This window comes from Nerophis ophidion, linkage group LG18 (genome assembly GCF_033978795.1).
Source record: "Nerophis ophidion isolate RoL-2023_Sa linkage group LG18, RoL_Noph_v1.0, whole genome shotgun sequence".
Taxonomy (NCBI): Eukaryota; Metazoa; Chordata; class Actinopteri; order Syngnathiformes; family Syngnathidae; genus Nerophis; species Nerophis ophidion.
Window position 1 is genome coordinate 27,440,672 of NC_084628.1, and position 23,494 is coordinate 27,464,165.

General features: G+C 38.0%; 2 protein-coding genes across 3 annotated transcripts in view; one reads left to right on the top strand and one right to left on the bottom strand.

Annotated features, from left to right (window-relative positions):
- The first annotated feature begins 276 nt into the window (after positions 1 to 276).
- Positions 277 to 6,028, top strand: LOC133537048 (lysophosphatidic acid receptor 6-like). Its single transcript, XM_061877875.1, has one exon. The coding sequence runs from the start codon at positions 670 to 672 to the stop codon at positions 1,732 to 1,734; it is 1,065 nt and encodes a 354-aa protein (XP_061733859.1). The 5' UTR covers positions 277 to 669; the 3' UTR covers positions 1,735 to 6,028.
- Positions 6,029 to 19,404: 13,376 nt separating this feature from the next.
- The window catches only part of rcbtb2 (regulator of chromosome condensation (RCC1) and BTB (POZ) domain containing protein 2), a 51,815-nt gene continuing 47,725 nt past the window's right edge, over positions 19,405 to 23,494 (bottom strand). The window contains exon 12 of one of the 2 annotated variants that reach the window (XM_061877883.1): positions 19,405 to 20,100. In XM_061877883.1, the coding sequence (XP_061733867.1) occupies positions 19,960 to 20,100 (141 nt within the window). In that variant the 3' untranslated portion in view covers positions 19,405 to 19,959. Of the gene's footprint in view, positions 20,205 to 23,494 lie in introns of both variants that reach the window. The other variant, XM_061877884.1, reaches the window with a different exon arrangement.

The window sequence follows — 23,494 nt, forward strand, 5'->3', positions numbered from 1 at the left end:
GAGGTGAAACAGTTGTGTAATGCAGTTAACTTAGTTAGAAACACCACAGTTTCATGAAACTTATAGTACACGTCAGAAATGGGATAACATCAAATTAAACAAATTCAAAATTATCTTGAGTTTGATTGCTCTGCATTATTTAGGAAACCTCATGCATATTTAGTATTCAGTAAAGGGAGCTGAAGTGTCTGTTTCCACTGATGCCGCCTTTAACTGTGCCAGTGGACAAAGGACGGGGGAGGGGCCAAGGGGCGGGCCAGGGGGCGGAGTCAGCCCTCTTGCTGCTGGGAGTCAAAGTACAAAAGTGTGTGTGAGAGTGAGTGTGTGTCTGTGTGTGCATGCGCGCGTGTGTGTGTGTGATAGCGGCACTAAAGGAGAAGTGGCGGCTCTCCGACTGATATTCTCCGCAGAAAAGAGAAATATCGACATTTGGAGGTCAGGTGACAGGAAGTGGACCCTGAGGACAATATCACATGTTGCCTTTTGGGAGGAGGTCAATGCCTGGGTGCCTGGGAGGGCGGCGGGGGTAGGGACAGCGGGGGTCTCCTCACCATGAGGTCACTCACACTTTGAGGGCGCCAGCCATGTTGGAGACAGCCGGAGAAACCTTTTGAGTCCTCGGGGGAGCGCGAGGGCGGTGCACCCCCCTCCCCCCCTTTGTCTCCCACCATGTCCAACGGCAGCCTCCCGCTTGAGAACGTCTCCAACAACTGGAGCTGCAGCAAGAACGACGGCTTCAAGTACCCGCTGTACAGCAGCGTCTTCAGCCTGGTGTTCGTGGTGGGCCTGGTCACCAACGTGGCCGCCTTCTACATCTTCACCTGCTCCCTCAAGCTGAGAAACGAGACCACCACCTACATGATCAACCTGGTGGTTTCCGACCTGCTCTTCGTCTCCACGCTGCCCTTGAGGGTCTTCTACTTCATCAACCGCAGCTGGCCCTTCGGCAGGGTCCTGTGCAAGGTGTCCGTCTCGCTCTTCTACACCAACATGTACGGGAGCATCCTGTTCCTCACCTGCATCAGTGTGGACCGCTTCCTGGCCATCGTGCACCCCATCCGCTCCAGGACGCTGCGGACAAAGCGCAACGCCAAGATGGTGTGCGTGGCCGTGTGGGCGCTGGTGCTGTCCGTCAGCCTGCCCACCGGCTTCCTATTGGGCACCACGTCGCCTGAGGGGAACCGCGCCAACGCCACCTACTGCTTCGAGAACTTCTCCTCCTACCAGTGGAAGGTCCACCTGTCCAAGGTGGTGATCTTCATCGTGACGGTGGGCTTCATCATCCCGCTGCTGCTCAACGTCTGCTGCTCCATCATGGTGCTGCAGACACTGTGGCGACCCCACAAGCTGAGTCGCGGCGGAAAGCTGAACAAGAGCAAGATCCTGCGGATGATTGCCGTGCACCTGTGGATCTTCTGCTTCTGTTTCATCCCCTACAACGTCAACTTGGTCTTCTACTCGCTGGTGCGCACCAAGACGCTCAAGGGCTGCTTCGTGGAGTCGGTGGTGCGCACTATCTACCCCATAGCGCTCTGCATCGCCGTCTCCAACTGCTGCTTTGACCCCATCGTGTACTACTTCACTTCCTCGACCATCCAGAATTCCTTCAAGAGGAAGTCTCAGCCGGACCAGCGCGAGTTCTGCCAGCACCTGCGCTCGGAGTCCAACTCCAACCTGCAGTGCAGCCTGAAGAACTTCAAACCCAAAGTTCTTTACAACGAGTCTTCAGTGTGACAACTCTCTGACCGTTTGAGGCCACACCACTTTCATGGAACTTTGGATCTCAAGACCTGCTCGAATCCTCCGTTGTGGAATTTACTGTGATTGTGGGAAAGAGCCGGAAGGAAACGTGACTGATGTCTTTGCTACTGAACGGAAATCTTTGCTACTGAACTGAATTCAAATTGGGATTTCCAAGTTCCTAGTCAGAAGTTTCAACCGGACACCCTTTGAGGTCGGATTTCCTACTCTGAATGTTTTTCAAAGTTCAAAGCCAAAGTTCTTCATGACAACTCTCTGACTGTTTGTGGCAGGTTTGGGGGAACTTTGGATTTGCGAGGCTGGCTTGAATCCTGCGTTTTGGAAAAAGTTCTTTAGGTTCAGCGGGAAAGACTTCAGTTCAGTCACGTTCCCTTCAAAGCCAAAGTTCTTCATGACAACTCTCTGACCGTTTGTGGCAGGTTTGGGGGAACTTTGGATTTGCGAGGCTGGCTTGAATCCTGCGTTTTGGAATTTGCCATCATTGTGAGAAAGAGCCGGAAGGGAACGTGACTGAACTGAAGTCTTTGCCATTGAACTGAAGTTTAGTCAGAATTTCCGAGTTCCAAGTCGGAAGTTTCTACCGGAAAGCCCCTTGAGGTCGGATTTTGTCGGATTTTGTCGGTTTGTGGGAACCTTGGATTTGCGAAGCTGGCTTGAATCCTCCGTTGTGGAATTTACCATTACTGCAGGAAAAAGCCTCAAGGGAACTTGAGTGAACTGAAGTCTTTGCCACTGAACTGAAGTCTTTGCTACATGTGTGTAGTTTGTTTGTCGGTCACAGTGTAATGGTGCGTTCTATTTGTACTGGCAAGTCGGAATTTTCGAGTTCCTAGTCGGAAGTTTCAACTGGACACCCCTCGAGGTCGGATTTCTTACTCTGAATGTTTTTCAAAGTTCAAAGCCAAAGTTCTTCACAAGTCCTCGGTGTGACAAGTCTCTGACATTTTGTGGGGGTTGGCGACACGCTACGTTCTGGGAATTTTGGATTTACGAGAAGCCTCTAGAGAATGTGACTGAACTGAAGTCTTTTCCGCATATGTGCAGTTTGTGTGTTGGTCACAGTGTAATGGTGCGTTCCATTTGTACTAAGAAGTCGGAATTTCCGAGTCCCTAGTCGGAAGTTTCAACCTAAACGCCACTTCAGGTTGGATTTACGACTGAATGTTTATCAAAGTTCAAAGCCAAAGTTTTTTAGAGTACTCATGTGATGACACTTTGGCCATAAGTGGCGGTTCGACGCCACACCACTTTCAGGGAACTCACACTATGCATTTATGAGGTATGCTTGAATTCTCCATTGTGGAATTGGACTGAACTGAAGTCTTTGCCACTGACTGAAGTCTTTGCTGCACGTGTGTAGTTTGTGTGTTGGTCACAGTGTAATAGTGCGTTCCATTTGTACTGGGAAGTCGAAATTTCTGAGCTCCGAGTCGAAAGTTCCAACGGTAACGACCCTTGAGGTCGGATTTCCGACTCGAAAAGTTCAAAGTCAGAGTTCTTGACAACGAGTCCTCGGTGTGAGAACTCTCCGACAATTTGTGGCGGTTGAACGCCATGCCACCTTCAGAGAACTCCCACTTTGGCATTCACAAGACTTGTTTAAATCCTTCCTTTGTGGAATTCACCGTCATTGCGGATAAAAGCCAGAAGGGGAACCAGACTGAACTAAAGTCTTTGCCAAATGGTTGTAGTTTTCAACCGGAACGGCCCTCGAAGTTGGATTTCCTACTCGGAAAGTTGGAGGGGTTTTACCACCTTGTAGTTGGCTTCAAAGAACGTAAACAATATCCGTTATTAGAACCTCTGACCACTAAATAAGCCATGTCGGTGTATGTTTGTACATAACATTAAAGGGGAACATTATCACAATTTCAGAAGGGTTACAACCAATAAAAATCAGTTCCCAGTGGCTTATTTTATTTTTCGAAGTTTTTTTCAAAACTTTACCTGTCCCGGAATATCCCTAAAAAGCTTTAAAGTGCCTGATTTTTGCTATCTGCGAAGCCACTGTCCATTTCCCTGTGACGTCACATAGCGATGCCAATACAAACAAATGGTGGGTAGCACAGCAAGATATAGCGACATTAGCTCGGATTCAGACTCGGATTTCAGTGGTTTAAGCGATTCAACAGATTACGCATGTGTTGAAACGGATGGTTGGAGTATGGAGGCAGATAGCAAAAACGAAATCGAAGAAGGAACTGAAGCTATTGAGCGAAAAGCTATTGACACTATTCGGCCATGTTTGCCTTAGCATCGCCGGTAAAATGTGCAGACCAATGATCGGAAGTTTCGCATCTTGTGACACTGGATCAACTTAAATCCGTCGATTGGTAAGTGTTTGTTTGGCATTAAATGTGGGTGGAGGGAAACGCTGGATGCAAATACAACTACAAATGTACATACAGCTAGCCTAAATAGCATGTTAGCATCCATTAGCTGGCAGTCAGGCCGCGACCAAATATGTCTGATTAGCAGATAAGTCAATAACATCAACAAAACTCACAATTGTGATTTCGTTGACTTTTTCGTTGGGAATGCATCTGCTTTGAGTGTCGCAGGATATCCAGACATTCTTGCGATCTCTGTGCCATGTCTGTCGTAGCATCGCCGGTAAAAACCAAACGAGGGACTTTCGCATCTCTTGACACTGGAGCAACTTAAATCCGTCGATTGGTATGTGTTTGTTTGGCATTAAATGTGGATGGAGGGAAAGGCTGGGTACAAATATAGCTACAAATGAACATACAGCTAGCCTAAATAGCATGTTAGCATTGATTAGCATGCTGTGCTAATCGATGCACATTCTACGTAAATCAACTTGAATCTGTCCCTGTTCGGGTTGTTACACCCTCCGACAACACACGACGAGGCATGATGTCTCCCAGGTACCGGCAAACTGTCGAAAAAACGGAAAATAACAGAGTTGATTTGACTTGCTGCGTGTAATGTGGTGGAGAAAATGGCGTTGACTACCTAGGTGACGTCACGTTCTGACGTCATCGCGCCGAGAGCAATAAATAGAAAGGCGTTTAATTCGCCAAAATTCACCCATTTAGAGTTCGGAAATCGGTTAAAAAAATATGTGGTCTTTTTTCTGCAACATCAAGGTATATATTGATGCTTACATATGTCTGGTGATAATGTTCCCCTTTGATGTAAAGTACGTTTTTTTCGTGTGCTATACACGCCCTACAAAGCTAGGAATAGCATCTGTTTCCTCTTCATACACCGTATTTTCCCGTAAATTGTTTATTTTCAGACAAGGCAAGCACAAAAATAGCTTTTGCGATCTCGATTTACGACCACATAACCGTGAACTCTCAGTCCTGGCTCCGACTTCAGACTTCCCAGGTACATGGAACGCATCATTAGCTCCCTTTGGAGGTCTGAGGCATCCCTCCTGAACCGTTGTTGTGTCTGAAATAAAGCCATTGCACCAGACTTTGTTTACCGGTCGTTGGCAACAACAGAGAAGTTTGCGCGCAAGTTAACCGCCAAGGAAGTCTGACTGCTGCTGGGGAGTGTCCCCTTCCTGTGTGGCAAGAGGGCTTGTGCAAACTTCAAAGGTCACGTGCTGAAAATCTCCAAACTAATACAGTAACCTATGATTATTTGGGTCACATTTATTAATTAAAGTGTCTCACAAGATGCTAGAATTTCACTTATGGCGTCTTTTCAAGTCAAGTCCAACAAATTATGAGTAACTATTAATGAATAGTAACTTACTATTCAGAAACTGTAACTACTTAGCACTGATACGGATGCAACAGAGCATTAGCGTTGATATGGCGGATCAATACTGTATATACTGTACATACTGTATGTACTTTATCTGATCATTCATTATCTAAAACAGTCAAATTGAGTTTAAATGTGATCGTTTCAGCAAGAATTGTCAGTAGATGATGTCATCCTGACACATGATTAGGTACAACAGCATTAATGAAAAACATAATAATGGTTTTCAAATGTTTTGTGCAGAAAAACCTCATCAATTTACTTTTGACTTTGTGAGAAAAAGGTGTTTTTTCAAAAGTTCCTTCAGTTTTTGTGTTTCACTTCTGCGAACGCTGCAACATTTCCCTGCCATTAATGACTACTGTTTTTATTATTTATATGTGTTGGTATGGAATATATTTGATAATAATAATAATTGTTGACATTGTTATTATTATGTTGCATATTGTTTTAACTCCACTGCATTAGCTCTTTCTAAAACGTGGGCCCTGATATGCAGTGCAGTTTATTAAACATTTAATAAACACTTTGTTATTTGTATTTTTTCAACTGAAATAATATTTTTTAAATATTTATTTGATGTAAAAATACAAAATACAAATATTGTTTTTTTTTGTTCAAAAAATGTTATTTGTATTTTTTTTAAACTAATGTTCCTTCTTTGTTATTGTGTTTTTGAATTATTATTTTTTATACCTATTTTAATAAAAAATAACTTAAATAAAGATATTGCTCCCTATAATTATTTTTATTAAATTTTTTTCTTTTACTTTATTAAAAATTTAAATCAACAAATTAATTTTCAAAGGTTTTTTTAAATAGTTTTTTATTGTATTTTTGTATTTAAATTATATATATGTATGTATGTATATATATATATATACTACATTACATATAATAGGAAAAAAACATTTCAATTAAAAATTATATTTATTTTATAAACCCCGTTTCCATATAAGTTGGGAAATTGTGTAAGATGTAAATATAAACGGAATACATCCATCCATTTTCTACCGCTTATTCCCTTTTGGGGTCGCGGGGGGCACTGGCGCCTATCTCAGCTACAATCGGGCGGAAGGCGGGGTACACCCTGGACAAGTCGCTAGCTCATCACAGGGCCAACACAGATAGACAGACAACCTTCACACTCACATTCACACACTAGCGCCAATTTAGTGTTGCCAATCAACCTATCCCCAGGTGCATGTCTTTGGAAGTGGGAGGAAGCCGGAGTACCCGGAGGGAACCCACGCATTCACAGGGAGAACATGCAAACTCCTCACAGAAAGATCCCGTGCCTGGATTTGAACCCAGGACTGCAGGAGCTTCGTATTGTGAGGCAGACGCACTAACCCCTCTGCCACCGTGAAGCCCCTAAACGGAATACAATAAACGGAATACAATGATTTGCAAATCATTTTCAACCCATATTCAGTTAAATATGCTACAAAGACAACATATTTGATGTTCAAACTGATTAACATTTTTATTTTTTGCAAATAACCATTAACTTTTGAATTTGATGCCAGCAACACGTGACAAAGAAGTTGGGAAAGGTGGCAATAAATACTGATAAAGTTGAGGAATGCTTATCAAACACTTATTTGGTGTGCAGGCTAATTCGGAACAGGTGGGTGCCAAGATTGGGTATAAAAACAGCTTCCCAAAAAATGCTCAGATTTTCACAAGAAAGGATGGGGCGAGGTACACCCCTTTGTCCACAACTGTGTGAGCAAATAGTCAAACAGTTTAACAACAAAGTTTCTCAAAGTGCAATTGCAAGAAATTTAGGGATTTCAACATCTACGGTCCATAATATCATCAAAAGGTTCAGAGAATCAGGAGAACTCACTCCACGTAAGCGGCACGGCAGGAAACCAAGATTGAATGACCGTGACCTTCGATCCCTCAGACGGCACTGTATCAAAAACCGACATCAGTGTGTAAAGAAGTACGCGGATGACACTGCCATCGTCGGGTGCATCAGGGACGGTAGAGAGGAGGAGTTTCGGAACCTGGTGAGGGACTTTGTTGTCTGGTGCCACACGAACGTCTTGCAGCTCAATCCGTCAAAGACCAAGGAGCTGGTCATTGACTTTGGGAGGTCGAGTCCACGGTCACAACCTAGTGTGATCGAGGGAGTTGAGGTACAGACCGTGGACTCATTCAAGTACCTCGGGGTTTGGGTGGACAATAAGCTGGACTGGACTGTTAACACGGACCACCAGTACAAGAAAGGACAGAGTAGGCTGTACTTCCTCAGGAGACTGCACTCTTCAACATTTGTAAAAAACTCCTGCGGATGTACTACCAGTCTGTGGTTGCCAGTGTTCTGTTCTACATGGTAGTGTGCTGGGGGGGCAGTACATCTAAGAAGGACAGCTCCAGACTTGAGAAACTGATCAGGCGGGCCGGTTCTACAATCGGAATGAAACTGGACTCACTGGTGACGGTGGCAGAGAAGAGGACTGTGGACAAACTAGTGAGCATCCTGGATGATGCCAGTCACCCTCTGCATACAGTTATCAGTAGCCAGAGGAGCCTGTTCAGTGCTAGACTGCTTCATCCCAAGTGCAGAACTAATAGACTCAAAAACTCCTTTGTCCCACACGCCATTAGACTGTACAACTCCTCTCTGGGGAGGGGGGCGGGGGTACAAGGATGACAGGGGATGCAAAACAATAACATTGCAATACGTTTTCATAACATGGTCACTACTGCCTACTTTGTCTTGTTATATTCTTATTTTACTGTTATATTTTTATTCCCATAGTTGCTTTTTATTTTTTATTGTTATTGTAATATTTCTCTATTTTGTTTCCATTTAAACCCCCATTATTTACTTTTTACTTTAATTTAAATTGATCTCAACTCTGTACACTGCTGCTGGAATTTTAATTTTCCTGAAGGAACTCTCCTGAAGGAATCAATAAAGTACTATCCATCTATCTATCTATCTATCTATCTATATCTATCTATCTAAAGGATATCACCACAGTGGCTCAGGAACACTTCAAAAAACGACTAACTAAATACAGTTCGTCACTACATCTGTAAGTGCAAGTTAAAGCTCTACGACGCAAAGCGAAAGCCATTTATCAACAACATCCAGAAACGCCGCCGGCTTCTCTGGACCTGAGATCATCCAAGATGGACTGATGCAAAGTGGAAAAGTGTTCTGTGGTCTGACGAGTCCACATTTCAAATTGTTTTTTGGAAATATTCAACATCGTATCATCCGGACCAAAGGGGAAGCGAAACATCCAGACTGTTATCGACGCAAAGTTCTAAAGCCAGCATCTGTGATGGTATGGGGGTGCATTAGTGCCCAAGGCATGGGTAGCTTACACATCTGGGAAGGCACCATTAATGCTGAAAGGTACATACAGGTTTTGGAGCAACATATGCTGCCATCTAAGCGCCGTCTTTTTCATGGACGCCCCTGCTTATTTCAGCAAGACAATGCCAAGCCACATTCAGTACGTGTTACAGCAGCGTGGCTTCGTAAAAAAAGAGTATGGGTAATTTCCTGGCCCGCCTGCAGTCCAGACCTGTCTGCCATCGAAAATGTGTAGCGCATTATGAAGCGTAAAATGCGACAGCGGAGACCCCGGCCTGTTGAACGACTGAAGCTCTACATAAAACAAGAATGAGAAAGAATTCCACTTTCAAAGCTTCAAAAATTAGTTTCCTAAGTTCCCAAACGTTTATTGAGTGTTATTTAAAAAAAAAGGTGATGTAACACAGTGGTGAACATGCCCTTTCCCAACTACTTTAGCACGTGTTGCAGCCATGAAATTCTAAGTTAATTATTATTTGCAAAAAAAAAAAAAAAAAGTTTATGAGTTTGAACATCAAATATCTTGTCTTTGTAGCATATTCAACTGAATATGGGTTGAAAAGGATTTGCAAATGATTGTATTCCATTTATATTTACATCTAACACAATTTCCCAACTCATATGGAAACGTAGTTTGTAGAAAAAATATCTGTATTTATTTTTAAATCATTACAAATAAAAACAATGTTTTTAAAAACATTAAGTATGTTTTAGTTTTTTATATGAAATTATAAACTGTACAAATAACAAAATTATATATATATATATACATAGTTCCTATTTTTTTCCATTACAGATGTTTATTTTAGAAAAAGAACATTTTAAACATTAATAAAAAGTACAAAATAAACAATGTTTTTAGTTCATATTGTTAGATTTGTTTTATCATTTGTATTTTTTTTCAAATAAATACATCTTTTTTTAATATTTATTTGATGTAAAAAAACAAGTTACACATGTTTCCTTTTTTATTAAAAACATGTTTTTCGTATTTTTCAAAAACTAATGTTCCTTCTTTGTTAATGTATATTTTAAATGATTACTTGTACTTGTTTTTTTTTAAAACCTAAAATATATATATATTGTTCCGTGTAATCTTTTTTATTCAAATGTTTTTAGGTTTTATTTTACAAAAATTTTGAAATCAACAAATTCTTGTTTAAAGCGTTTTATAATTATTGTTAAAAAATATGTTTTTTTAAATTATGTATATGTGTGTATATATATATATATATATATATATATATATATATATATATATATATATGTATATATATATATATACATATATATATATATACACATATATTTATATATATATATATACATATATATATGTATATATATATATATACATATATATATATATGTATATATATATTACATATATTATAATACAAAAATATTAAAATATATTTTCCTTTTTTTAAATTTTTTTATTTTAGAAAAAATATTTATATTTCTTTTAAATAATGAAAAGTAAAAACAAAACCCCAAAAAATCTAATAATTGTATTTAAAAACAATATATATTGTTCCTTTTTTGTGGGTAAAAAATTTTTATTTTACAAAAAAAAAACATTACATATATTCTAACAAAAAAAAATATAAAAATATATTCTTCCTATTTATTTTTTATTAAAACGATTTCTTTATTTTAGAAAAAACTATATTTATTTTAAATAATAATGAAACATAAAAACAATATTAAAAAAAAAAAACATTAAGTTGGTTTGGGTCATTTAAAAAAATCTAATTATCGTATCTAAAAACAATACAAAATGTATATTTATTTTTCCCTTTTTTATAATAAATGATTTTTATTTTTATAAAAAAATATTTTTATAAATTTTAAATATTAGTGAAAATAAAAAAAAGAAACAATATATTTTTAAATCATATTGTTAAGTTTGTTTTAGTCATTTTAAAATCAAATTAGTGATTTTGAAAATAACAAAAATATATTGCTCCTAATTATCTTTTATAAAAAAAATGTTTTTTGTTTTATATATTTATTTGGTTAAAAAACGGCTTATTGTTCCACCTGTCAATCAGAGCATGGAATTTTGGCTCTATTGTTTGCATTGTGAAGGTGTACCTAATAATGTTGTCCATGTGCTGCCACAAAGGACGTTTTTTCGGTTTTTGTTCTCTGGCCAGGTGGTCTTGGAACAAAACACCACCTTCACCCCTCACCGGATGAAGACGTGTGAGCACGGGGACGAGGCCTTGCAAGTGGAGGCGGGACTTTATCGTCCACAATGTTCAAGGACGTCACAGTTGTTGTGAAAACACACAACTTGTGTCCACAAAACACAGAAGAGTTTTTTTTGGCTGTTGCTGAGGTAGTCTCCAGCGCCTCCCGCGACACCAAAAAGGGACAAGCGGTAGGAAATGGATGGATGGTTGGAGTAAAGCGGACAAGTTTTTAGGCTTTGTGTATTCCCAAAGACAGGGGGTCAAAGGTCAGGTTGGAGAGGTGGACAAAGTGGAATGGAATAACAGCATTTTAATGGTGTTCAATGCTAGCTTGTGTGCTATTGTGTACTTGGCTGTTGTGTAGCTGCTTCACAGCACTGCACAGCAAAGGAACAAAGCGGGAGGAAATGTCAAGCCCCATTTCAAAGAGATGTTTCAGAACCGGCGACAAAATAAACTGCAGCGCCTTGAAAAACATCTCCTGACACGCTGAGACAGAAGAAAGGTTTTCACAGTCTGACAATGGCAGGAAGACAGCAAGTCTTTTACTTGCACGCCGCAAGTCAAACACTAGAAGGAATAAAGTCTGTTGCTAAAAGGAATAGAGTCAAAGTCTGCTGTTAAAATGAATAAAGTCTGTTGCTAAAAGGAATAAAGTCAATGTCTGTTGCTAAAAATAATAAAGTCTTTTGCTAAAAGGAATAAGGTCTGTTGCTAAGAGGAATAAAGTCTGCTGTTAAAAGGAATAAAGTCTGCTGCTAAATGGAATAAAGTCTGTTGCTAAAAGGAATGGAGTTTGCTGCTAAAAGGAATACAGTCTGGTGATAAAAGGAATGAATTCTGTTGCTAAAAAGAATAAAGTCTGCTGCTCAAAGGAATAAAGTCTGCTGCTAAAAGGAATAAAGTATTTTGCTAAAATGAATAAAGTCTGTTGCTAAAATAAATAGTCAGCTGCTAAAAAGAATAAAGTCTGCTGCTAAAAGGAATAAAGTCTGTTGCTAAAAGAAATAAAGTCAACGTCTGCTGCTAAAAGGAATAGTCTGTTGCTAAAATGAAAACAGTTTGGTGCTAAAAGAAATAAAGTCAATGCCTGCTGCTAAAATAATTAAACTCTGTTGCTAAAATGAATAAAGTATGTTGCTAAAAGGAAAAAAGTCTGTTCCTAAAAGGAATAAAGTCTGCTGCTAAAAATAATAAAGTTTGCTGCTAAAAGGAATAAAGTCTGTTGCTAAAAGGAATAAAGTCAATGTCTGCTGCTAGAAGGAATAAAGTATGTTGCTAAAATGAAAAAAGTTTGGTGCTAAAAGGAATAAAGTCAATGTCTGCTGCAAAAAGGATTAATCTCTGCTGCTAAAAGGAATAAAGTCTGCTGATAAAAGGAATAAAGTCTGTTGCTAAAAGAAATAAAGTCTGCTGCTAAAAGGAATTAATATTGTTGCTATAAAGAATAACGTCTGGTGCTAATAGGAATAAAGTTTGTTACTAAAAGGAATAAAGTCTGTTGCTAAAAGGAATGGAGTCTGCTGCTAAAAGGAATAAATTCTGTTGATAAAAGGAATAAAGTCTGTTGCTAAAAGGAATAAAGTCTGCTGCTCAAAGAAATAAAGTCTGCTGCTAAAAAGAATAAAGTCTGCTGCTATAAGGAATGAAGTCTGCTACTAAAAGGAATAAAGTCTGTTGCTAAAAGGAATAAAGTCAACGTCTGCTGCCAAAATGATTAAAGTCTGCTGCTAAAAGGAATAAAGTCTGTTGCTAAAAGGAATAAAGTCTGGTGCTAATAGGAATAAAGTCTCTTACTAAAAGGAATAAAGTATGCTGCTGAAAGGAATAAAGTCTGTTGCTAAAAGGAATAAAGTCTGCTGCTAAAGTATGTTGCTAAAAGGAATAAAGTCTGCTGCTAAAGTATGTTGTTAAAAGTAATTAAGTCTGTTGCTAAAAGAAATAAAGTCTGGTGCTGAAAGGAATACAGTTTGTTGCTAAAAGGAATAGAGGCTGCTGCTAAAAGGAATAAAGTCTGCTGCTAACAGGAAGTCTATTGCTAAAAGGAATAAAGTCTCTTGCTAAAAGGAATCAAGTCCGGTGCTAATAGAAATAAAGTATGTTGCTAAAAGGAATAGAGTCTGGTGGTAATAGGAATACATTTTGTAGCTAAAATGAATAAAGTCTGATGGTAATAGGAATAGAGTCTGTTACTAAAAGGAATAAAGTATGTGGCTAAAAGGAATAAAGTTTGTTGCAAAAATAAAGTCTGCTGCTAAAATGAAGAACGCCTGCTGATAAAAGGAATAAAGTCTGTAGCTAAAAGGAATAAAGTCTGCTGCTCAAAGAAATAAAGTCTGCTGCTAAAAAGAATAAAGTTTGCTGCTAAAAGGAATCAAGTCTGTTGCTAAAAGGAATAAAATCAACGTCTGCTGCTAAAAGGAATAAAGTCTGTTTGCTAAAATGAAAAAGGTTTGGTGCTAAAAGGAATACATTTAAGTCAATGTCTGCTGCTAAAAGGATTAAACTCTGCTGCTAAAATGAATAAAGCCTGTTGCTAAAAGGAATAAAGTCTGCTGCTAAAAGGAATAAAGTCAACGTCTGCTGCTAAAAGGAATAAAGCCTGTTGCTAAAAGAAATAAAGTCTGCTGCTAAAAGGAATTAAGATTGTTGCTATAAAGAATATAGTCGGTTACTAAAAGGAATAGTCAACGTCTGCTGCTAAAAGGAATAAAGTCTGTTGCTAAAAGGAATAAAGTAAGGCGCTAATATGAATAAAGTCTGTTGCTAAAAGGAATAAAGTCTGGTGCTAATAAGAATAAAGTCTGTTACTAAAATAAATAAAGTATGCTGCTGAAAGGAATAAAGTATGTTGCTAAAAGGAATAAAGTATCTTGCTAAAAGGAAAAAAGGCTGTTCCTAAAAGAAATAAAGTCTGCTGCTAAAAGGAATAAAGTCTGTTACTAAAAGGAATAAAGTCTGCTGCTAAAGTATGTTGCTAAAAGGAATAAAGTCTGCTGCTAAAGTATGTTGTTAAAAGTAATTAAGTGTGTTGCTAAAAGGAATAAAGTCTGGTGCTGAAAGGAATACAGTCTGTTGCTAAAAAGAATAAAGTCTGCTTCTAACAGGAAGAAAGTCTATTGCTAAAAGGAATAAAGTATGTTGCTAAAAGGAATAAAGTATTTTGCTAAAAGGAAAAAAGGCTGTTCCTAAAAGAAATAAAGTCTGCTGCTAAAAGGAATAAAGTCTGTTACTAAAAGGAATAAAGTCTGCTGCTAATGCATGATGCTAAAAGGAATAAAGTCTGCTGCTAAAGTATGTTGTTAAAAGTAATTAAGTCTTTTGCTAAAAGGAATAAAGTCTGGTGCTGAAAGGAATACAGCCTGCTGCTAATAGGAATAAAGTCTGTTACTAAAATAAATAAAGTATGCTGCTAAAAGGAATAAAGTCTGGTGGTAATAGGAATAAAGTCTGCTGCTAACAGGAATAAAAGTCTGGTGGTAACAGGAATAAAGTATGTTACTAAAAGGAATAAAGTATGCTGCTAAAAGGAATAAAGTTTGTTGCTAAAAGAAAAAAAGTCTGCTGCTAAAATGAAGAAAGTCTGTTGCTAAAAGGAATAAAGTCAACGTCTGTTGCTACAAGGAATAAAGCCTGTTGCTAAAAGGACTAAAGTCAACGTCTGCTGCCAAGAGTAATAAAGTCTGTTGCTAAAAGAAATAAAGTCTGCTGCTAAAAGGAATTAAGATTGTTGCTATAAAAAATATAGTCGGTTGCTAAAAGGAATAGTCAACGTCTGCTGCTAAAAGGATTAAAGTCTGCTGCTAAAAGGAATAAAGTCTGTTGCTAAAAGGAATAAAGTCTGGCGCTAATATGAATAAAGTCTGTTGCTAAAAGGAATAAAGTCTGGTGCTAATAGGAATAAAGTCTGTTACTAAAATAAATAAAGTATGCTCCTGAAAGGAATAAAGTCTGTTGCTAAAAGGAATAAAGTATTTTGCTAAAAGGAAAAAAGGCTGTTCCTAAAAGAAATAAAGTCTGCTGCTAAAAGGAATAAAGTCTGTTACTAAAAGGAATAAAGTCTGCTGCTAAAGTATGTTGCCAAAAGGAATAAAGTCTGCTGCTAAAGTATGTTGTTAAAAGTAATTAAGTCTGTTGCTAAAAGGAATAAGGTCTGGTGCTGAAAGGAATACAGTCTGTTGCTAGAAGGCATAAAGTCTGCTGCTAACAGGAAGAAAGTCTATTGCTAAAAGGAATAAAGTCTGTTGCTAAAAGGAATAAAGTCTGGTGCTAATAGGAATAAAGTATGTTGCTAAAAGGAATAAAGTCTGGTGGTAATAGGAATAAAGTCTGCTGCTAACAGGAATAAAAGTCTGGTGGTAACAGGAATAAAGTATGTTACTAAAAGGAATAAAGTATGCTGCTAAAAGGAATAAAGTTTGTTGCTAAAAGAAAAAAAGTCTGCTGCTAAAATGAAGAAAGTCTGTTGCTAAAAGGAATAAAGTCAACGTCTGTTGCTACAAGGAATAAAGCCTGTTGCTAAAAGGACTAAAGTCAACGTCTGCTGCCAAGAGTAATAAAGTCTGTTGCTAAAAGAAATAAAGTCTGCTGCTAAAAGGAATTAAGATTGTTGCTATAAAAAATATAGTCGGTTGCTAAAAGGAATAGTCAACGTCTGCTGCTAAAAGGATTAAAGTCTGCTGCTAAAAGGAATAAAGTCTGTTGCTAAAAGGAATAAAGTCTGGCGCTAATATGAATAAAGTCTGTTGCTAAAAGGAATAAAGTCTGGTGCTAATAGGAATAAAGTCTGTTACTAAAATAAATAAAGTATGCTCCTGAAAGGAATAAAGTCTGTTGCTAAAAGGAATAAAGTATTTTGCTAAAAGGAAAAAAGGCTGTTCCTAAAAGAAATAAAGTCTGCTGCTAAAAGGAATAAAGTCTGTTACTAAAAGGAATAAAGTCTGCTGCTAAAGTATGTTGCCAAAAGGAATAAAGTCTGCTGCTAAAGTATGTTGTTAAAAGTAATTAAGTCTGTTGCTAAAAGGAATAAGGTCTGGTGCTGAAAGGAATACAGTCTGTTGCTAGAAGGCATAAAGTCTGCTGCTAACAGGAAGAAAGTCTATTGCTAAAAGGAATAAAGTCTGTTGCTAAAAGGAATAAAGTCTGGTGCTAATAGGAATAAAGTATGTTGCTAAAAGGAATAAAGTCTGGTGGTAATAGGAATAAAGTCTGTTGCTAACAGGAATAAAGTCTGGTGGTAATAGGAATAAAGTGTGTTACTAAGAGGAATAAAGTATGCTGCTAAAAGGAATAAAGTTTGTTGCTAAAAGAAAAAAAGTCTGCTGCTAAAATGAAGAAAGTCTGTTGCTAAAAGGAATAAACGTCTGTTGCTACGAGGAATAAAGTCTGTTGCTAAAAGGAATAAAGTCAACGTCTGTTGCTACAAGGAATAAAGTCTGTTGTTAAAAGGAATAAAGAATGTTGCTAAAAGGAATAAAGTATGTTGCTAAAAGGAATAAAATCAACCCTCAGACAAGAGAAACTACATTGCTGCAGTAAAGACTATTAGTAAAGATGTGTTAGTACAGTATTAATAAAGACTGTAATAGTAAAGACTGTATTAATAGACTGTAATACATACTCCAGGCCAGCAGGAGGCAGCGTCAGTGTTCCCCATGAAAAAGCACACAGCACTATTACATATGATTGATCAACAAATATCATCTACTCAACAATTAGCAGATTCACTCCTCTTCACTTTAATTTCAAGTACAATTGTTTTTTTCCTAAACATCCCACATGTATTTCATTTTCAGTGGATTTATATTCACTATTACCTTCTCATCGTCACCTAAACTTCAACATACATTCTACCATTTTTAATGCTGTGTAGATGTAAATATAAACTGAATACAATGATTTGAAAATCCTTTTCAACTCATATTCAGTTGAATGCACTACAAAGACAAAATATTTGATGTTCAAACTCATAAACTTTTTTTTTTGCAAATAATAATTAACTTAGAATTTCTTGGCTGCAACACGTGCCAAAGTACTTGTATACCGCTTTTCTACCTTCAAGGCACTTACTCCAAACGCAAAGTAGTTGGGAAAGGGCATATTCACCACTGTGTTACATCACCTTTTCTATAAACACTCAATAAATTGAAAGTGGAATTCTTTCTCATTCTTGTTTTATGTAGAGCTTCAGTCGTTCAACAGTCTGAGGTCTCCGCTGTCATATTTTACGCTTCATAATGCGCCACACATTTTCCATGGCAAACAGGTCTGGACTGCAGGCGGGCCAGGAAAGTACCAGCACTCTTTTACTACGAAACCACGCTGCTGTAACACGTGGCTTGGCATTGTCTTGCTGAAATAAGCAGGGGCGTCCATGATAACGTTGCTTGGATGACAACATGTTGCTCCAAAACCTGTATGGACCTTTCAGCATTAATGGTGCCTTCACAAATGTGTAAGTTACCCATGTGTTGGGCACTAATACACCCCCATACCATCACAGATGCTGGCTTTTGAATTTTGTGCCTATAACATACCGAATGATTATTTTCCTCTTTGTTCAGGGGGACACCACGTCCAAAGTTTCCAAATATAATTTGAAATGTGGACTCGTCAGACCACGGAACACTTTTCCACTTTGCATCAGTCCATCTTAGATGAGCTGGGGCCAGCGAAGCCAGCGGCGTTCCTTAGTGTTGTTGATAAATGGGTTTTGCTTTGCATAGCAGAGTTTTAACTTGCACTTACAGATGTAGCGACCAACTGTAGTTACTGACAGTGGTTTTCTGAAATGTTCCTGAGCTCATGTGGTGATATCGTTTACACACTGATGTCAATTTTTCATGCAGTACCGCCTGAGGGTTCAAAGGCCGTAATATCATCGCGTACGTGATTTCTCCAGATTCTCTGAACCTTTTCATGATTTTACGGACCGTAGATCAGTGGTTCTCAACCTTTTTTCAGTGATGTACCCCCTGTGAACATCTTTTTAATTCAAGTACCCCCCAATCGGAGCAAAGCATTTTTGGTTGAAAAAAAACAGATAAAGAAGTAAAATACAGCACTGTCATCAGTTTCTGATTTATTAAATTGTATTGTGGTCTTTCTTGAACTATTTGGGGAAAAAAAAAGATGTAAAAACAACTAAAAACTTGTTGAAAAATAAACAAGTGATTCAATTATAAATAAAGATTTCTACACATAGAAGTATTCATCAACTTAAAGTGCCCTCTTTTGAGATTGTAGTAGAGATCCATCTGGATTCATCAACTTCATTCTAATAATTTCTTTACAAAAAAATAAATATTTAACATGGAACATGTCCACAAAAAATCGAGCTGTCAACACTGAATATCGCATTGTTGCATTTCTTTTCACAGTTTATGAACTTACATTCTTATTTTGTTGAAGTATTATTCAATAAATATATTTATAAAGATTTTTGAATTTTTGCTATTTTTAGAATATTAAAAAAAAATCTCACGTACCCCTTGGCATACCTTCAAGTACCCCCAGGGGTACGCATACCCCCATTTGAGAACCCCTGCCGTAGATGGTAAAATCCCTAAATCCCTTGCAATAGCTCGTTGAGAAACGTTGTTCTAAAACTGTTCGACAATTTGCTTACAAATTGGTGACCCTCGCCCTATCCGTATTTGTGAATTACTTAACATTTCATTGAAGCTGCTTTTATACCCAATCATGGCACCCACCTGTTCCCAATTAGCCTGCACACCTGTGGGATGTATGTTGTCTTTGTAGCATATTCAACTGAATATGGGTTGAAAATGATTTGCAAATCATTGTATTCCGTTTATATTTACATCTAACACAATTTACCAACTCATATGGAAACAGGGTTTGTATAGACATACATACATAATACATATATGTATACATACATATGTACGTAATACATATATATATACATACATACATAACACACATAGATACATAACACACACACATACGTAACACACACACATATACACATACATATGTACGTAATACATATATATATATATATGAGGCGGTATAGCTCGGTTGGTAGAGCGGCCGTGCCAGCAACTTGAGGGTTGCAGGTTCGATTCCCGCTTCAGCCATCCTAGTCACTGCCGTTGTGTCCTTGGGCAAGACACTTTACCCACCTGTTCCCAGTGCCACCCACACTGGTTTAAACGTAACTTAGATATTGGGTCTCACTATGTAAAGCACTATATAAATATAATTCACTTCACTACACCATATACATACATAACACACATACATACATAACATACATACATACGTAACACACACATACGTACATAGGTAACACATACATACGTACGTAACACATACACATTCATACATAAATACTGTACATAATAATAATACATTTTATTTGTATTGCACTCAACATTTGAATAGCAAATCTCAAAGTGCTAACTTACACACAGACATAGTTTTGAAAATGAAAAATATAAAAATGGCCCAGCATAGTTTTATTTGTCAGTGTGTGGCCCTCATTGTAACAAGTTTGGACAGCCATGTTCTACACCTGTTTGCTCTTTTATTTCCCCCTTTTTTCTTTTTTTTTGTAGAAGTATTTTTAGAATGTGCTGTTAAAAAAAGGGGGCCAACTTTGGACGCCCTGGTGTTTAGACCTCCTCCCAGGTCCCCTATGGAAGTAGACATACAGTAGTAAATTGCCATGCTGTTAGAATGTTTTCTTCCAGCCAACTTGCCTTGGTCCAAAAAGGTTGTACTGACCAGTCAAGTACAAACAAGTTGCTGCTCAAAGCGAACCGTCCTGCTTTTCAGTTTAAAGGTACGGCCTGGTGGGAGGTTTGGTGGGAGCGTGGCTGATAGAGTGGTCATCTTCCACCTTCCTGGTTTTTGAAGGATCTTTACTTTGGTCTCAGTTTGACTCCCGAGCGGTCAGTTCCTGAAGGCCCCGTGGCGGCTGGCTTTACTGATAAAGTTCTTCAGCAGGTCGTGGTCCATTTCTCCAAAGGCCACGGTCTGCGTGACCGAAGTCAGGTGGTTGACGCAAAACTTGAAGCAGAAGTCCTCCAGGTCCTAGAAATGAAGAGGGCCGTGTGGTCAGGGTCCAGCTCGCCAAACCCTCGTCACTGCGACGTCATCTCCACGCTTTATGCAGGATCTGACATGTCTTTATCCGGCTGATACAGTGGGGCAAAAAAGTATTTAGTCAGCCACCGATTGTGCAAGTTCTCCCACTTAAAATGATGACAGAGGTCTGTAATTTTCATCATAGGTACACTTCCACTGTGAGAGAGAATGTGAAAAAAAATATCCAGGAATTCACATTGTAGGAAATTTCAATAATTTATTTGTAAATTATGGTGGAAAATAAGTATTTGGTCAATAAGAAAAATTCAACTCAATACTTTGTAATGTAACCTTTGTTGGCAATAACAGAGGTCAAACGATTACTGTAGGTCTTTACCAGGTTTGCACACACAGCAGCTGGTATTTTGGCCCATTCCTCTATGCAGATCTTCTCGAGAGCAGTGATGTTTTAGGGCTGTCGCCGAGCAACACGGACTTTCAACTCCCTCCACAGATTTTCTATGGGGTTGAGGTCTGGAGACTGGCTAGGCCACTCCAGGACTTTCAAATGCTTCTTACGGAGCCACTCCTTCGTTGCCCGGGCGGTGTGTTCTGGATCATTGTCATGCTGGAAGACCCAGCCACGTTTCATCTTCAAAGCTCTCACTGATGGAAGGAGGTTTGGCTCAAAATCTCACGATACATGGCCCCATTCATTCTTTCCTTAACACGGATCAATCGTCCTGTCCCCTTAGCAGAAAAACAGGCCCAAAGCATGACGTTTCCACCCTTATGCTTCACAGTAGGTGTGGTGTTCTTGGAATGCAACTCAGTATTCTTCTTCCTCCAAACACGACAAGTTGCGTTTATACCAAAAAGTTTTATTTTGGTTTCATCTGACCACATGACATTCTCCCAATCCTCTGCTGTATCATCCATGTGCTCTCTGGCAAACTTCAGACGGGCCTGGACATGCACTGTCTTAAGCAGGGGGGCACGTCTGGCACTGCAGGATTTGATTCCCTGTCTGCGTAGTGTGTTACTGATGGTAACCTTTGTTACTTTGGTCCCAGCTCTCTGCAGGTTATTCACCAGGTCCCCCCATGTGGTTCTGGGATTTTTGCTCACCGTTCTCATGATCATTTTGACCCCACGGGATGAGATCTTGCGTGGAGCCCCAGATCGAGGGAGATTATCAGTGGTCTTGTATGTCTTCCATTTTCTGATAATTGCTCCCACAGTTGATTTTTTCAAACCAAGCTGCTTGCCTATTGTAGATTCCCTCTTCCCAGTCTGGTGCAGGTCTACAATTTTTTTCCTGGTGCCCTTTGACAGCTCTTTGGTCTTGGCCATAGTGGAGTTTGGAATCTGACTGTTTGAGGCTGTAGGCAGGTGTCTTTTATACAGATATCGAGTTCAAACAGGTTCCAATAATAAAGGTAAGAAGTGGAGGACAGAACAGCTTCTTAAAGAAGAAGTTACAGGTCTGTGGGAGCCAGAAATTTTCCTTGTTTGAAGTGACCAAATATTTATTTTCCACAATAATTTATAAATAATTTTTTTAAAATTCCTACAATGTGAATTCCTGGATTTTTTTTCACATTCTGTCTCTCACAGTTGAAGTGTACCTATGATGAAAATTACAGACCTCTGTCATCATTTTAAGTGGGAGAACTTGCACAATCGGTGGCTGACTAAATACTTTTTTGCCTCACTGTATATAAGCGACAAGCTAACATTACATTTTAACATCATGCCAAGTCAGCAACACTAGCATAGCTATATGAGTTATATGCTAACATTACATATTAACATCATGCCAAATTAGCAACACTAACATAGTTATGTGAGCTACATGCTAACATTACATTTTAACATTATGCCAGGTTAACAACACTAGCATTACTATATGAGCTTCACGTTAAAAGTACATTTCATCATCATTCTATGTTAGCAACACTAGAATAGTTACGTGAGCTACATGCTAACAATACATTTTAACATTGTGCTCAATTAGCAACACTAGGATTACTATGTGAGTTTCACACTAACATTATATTGTAATATTATGCTAGGTTAAAAACACTAGCATAGATATGTGAGCGTGCTAACATTACATTTTAACATCATGCCAGGTTAGCAACACTAGCATAGCTAAATGAGTTATATGCTAATATTACATATTGACATCATGGCAAGTTAGCAACACTAACATAGCTATGTGAGCTACATGCTAACATTACTTTTTAACAACATGATAGGTTAGCAACGCTAGTAAATTTAAATGAACTAAATGCTAAACTTACATTTTAACATCATGGTTAGTTTCTAACACTCGCAGAGGTATGTGAGCTACATGTTAACAATACACTTTGACATCGGGCTAGTTTAGCAACACTCGGAGAGCTATGTGAGCTCCAGTATGGACCAACATTACTATTTATCGTCATACTCGGTTAGCAACACTTGGATAGCTTTGTGAGCTACATACTAATATTACATTTTAACATCAGGCTAGGTTAGCAACACTAGCATATATTAGTGAGCTACATGTTAACATAACATTTAAAAATGATGCTAGCTTATTTTAATTTTTTTCAAAGCATAAATCTTTTTAAAATGATGCTACTCTAACACAATTAGCGTAGCTATGTGAGCGACATGCTGACATTACATTTTAAAATCATGCTGGGTTAACAATCAGCTTAGCTATATGAGTTAGATGCTAACATTACATTTTAATATCACACTAGGTTAACAACACTAGCATAGCTATGTGAGCTACATGCAAACAAAACATTTTAAAATTATGGTAATTTATTTTATATATTTATTTTTATAAAATAAAATGAATAAAAAACATTTAAAATATTTTTAGATTATGCTACTTTAACACAATTAGCATAGCTATGTAAGCGAAATGCTGACATTACATTTTAAAATCATGCTGGGTTAACAATCAGCTTAGTTACATGAGTTAGATGCTAACATTACATTTTAATATCATGCTAGGTTAACAACACTAGCATAGCTATGTGAACTACATGCAAACATAACATTTTAAAATGATGCTAGTTTATTTTAATGATTTATTTCTATAAAATAAAATGAATAAAAAACATTTGAAACATTTTAAGATGATGCTACTTTAACACAATTAACATACCTATGTAAGCGACATGCTAACATTACATTTCAAAAATCATGCTGGGTTAACAATACCAGCTCAGCAACACTACATTAGTTACATGCTAAAATTACATTTTAACATCATGCTAGGTTAACAACACTAGCATAGTTATGTGAGCAACATGCTAACATATTCAGAACACATGTTTAGCAAATTACCTGAAGAAAATCTAAACAATCAAACTTACAAATGTAACCGACTGACTGACAG

What these genes read in the sequence shown, in the direction of transcription:
- LOC133537048 (XM_061877875.1), top strand. Translation starts at nt 670, where the DNA reads ATGTCCAACGGCAGCCTCCCGCTTGAGAACGTCTCCAACAACTGGAGC.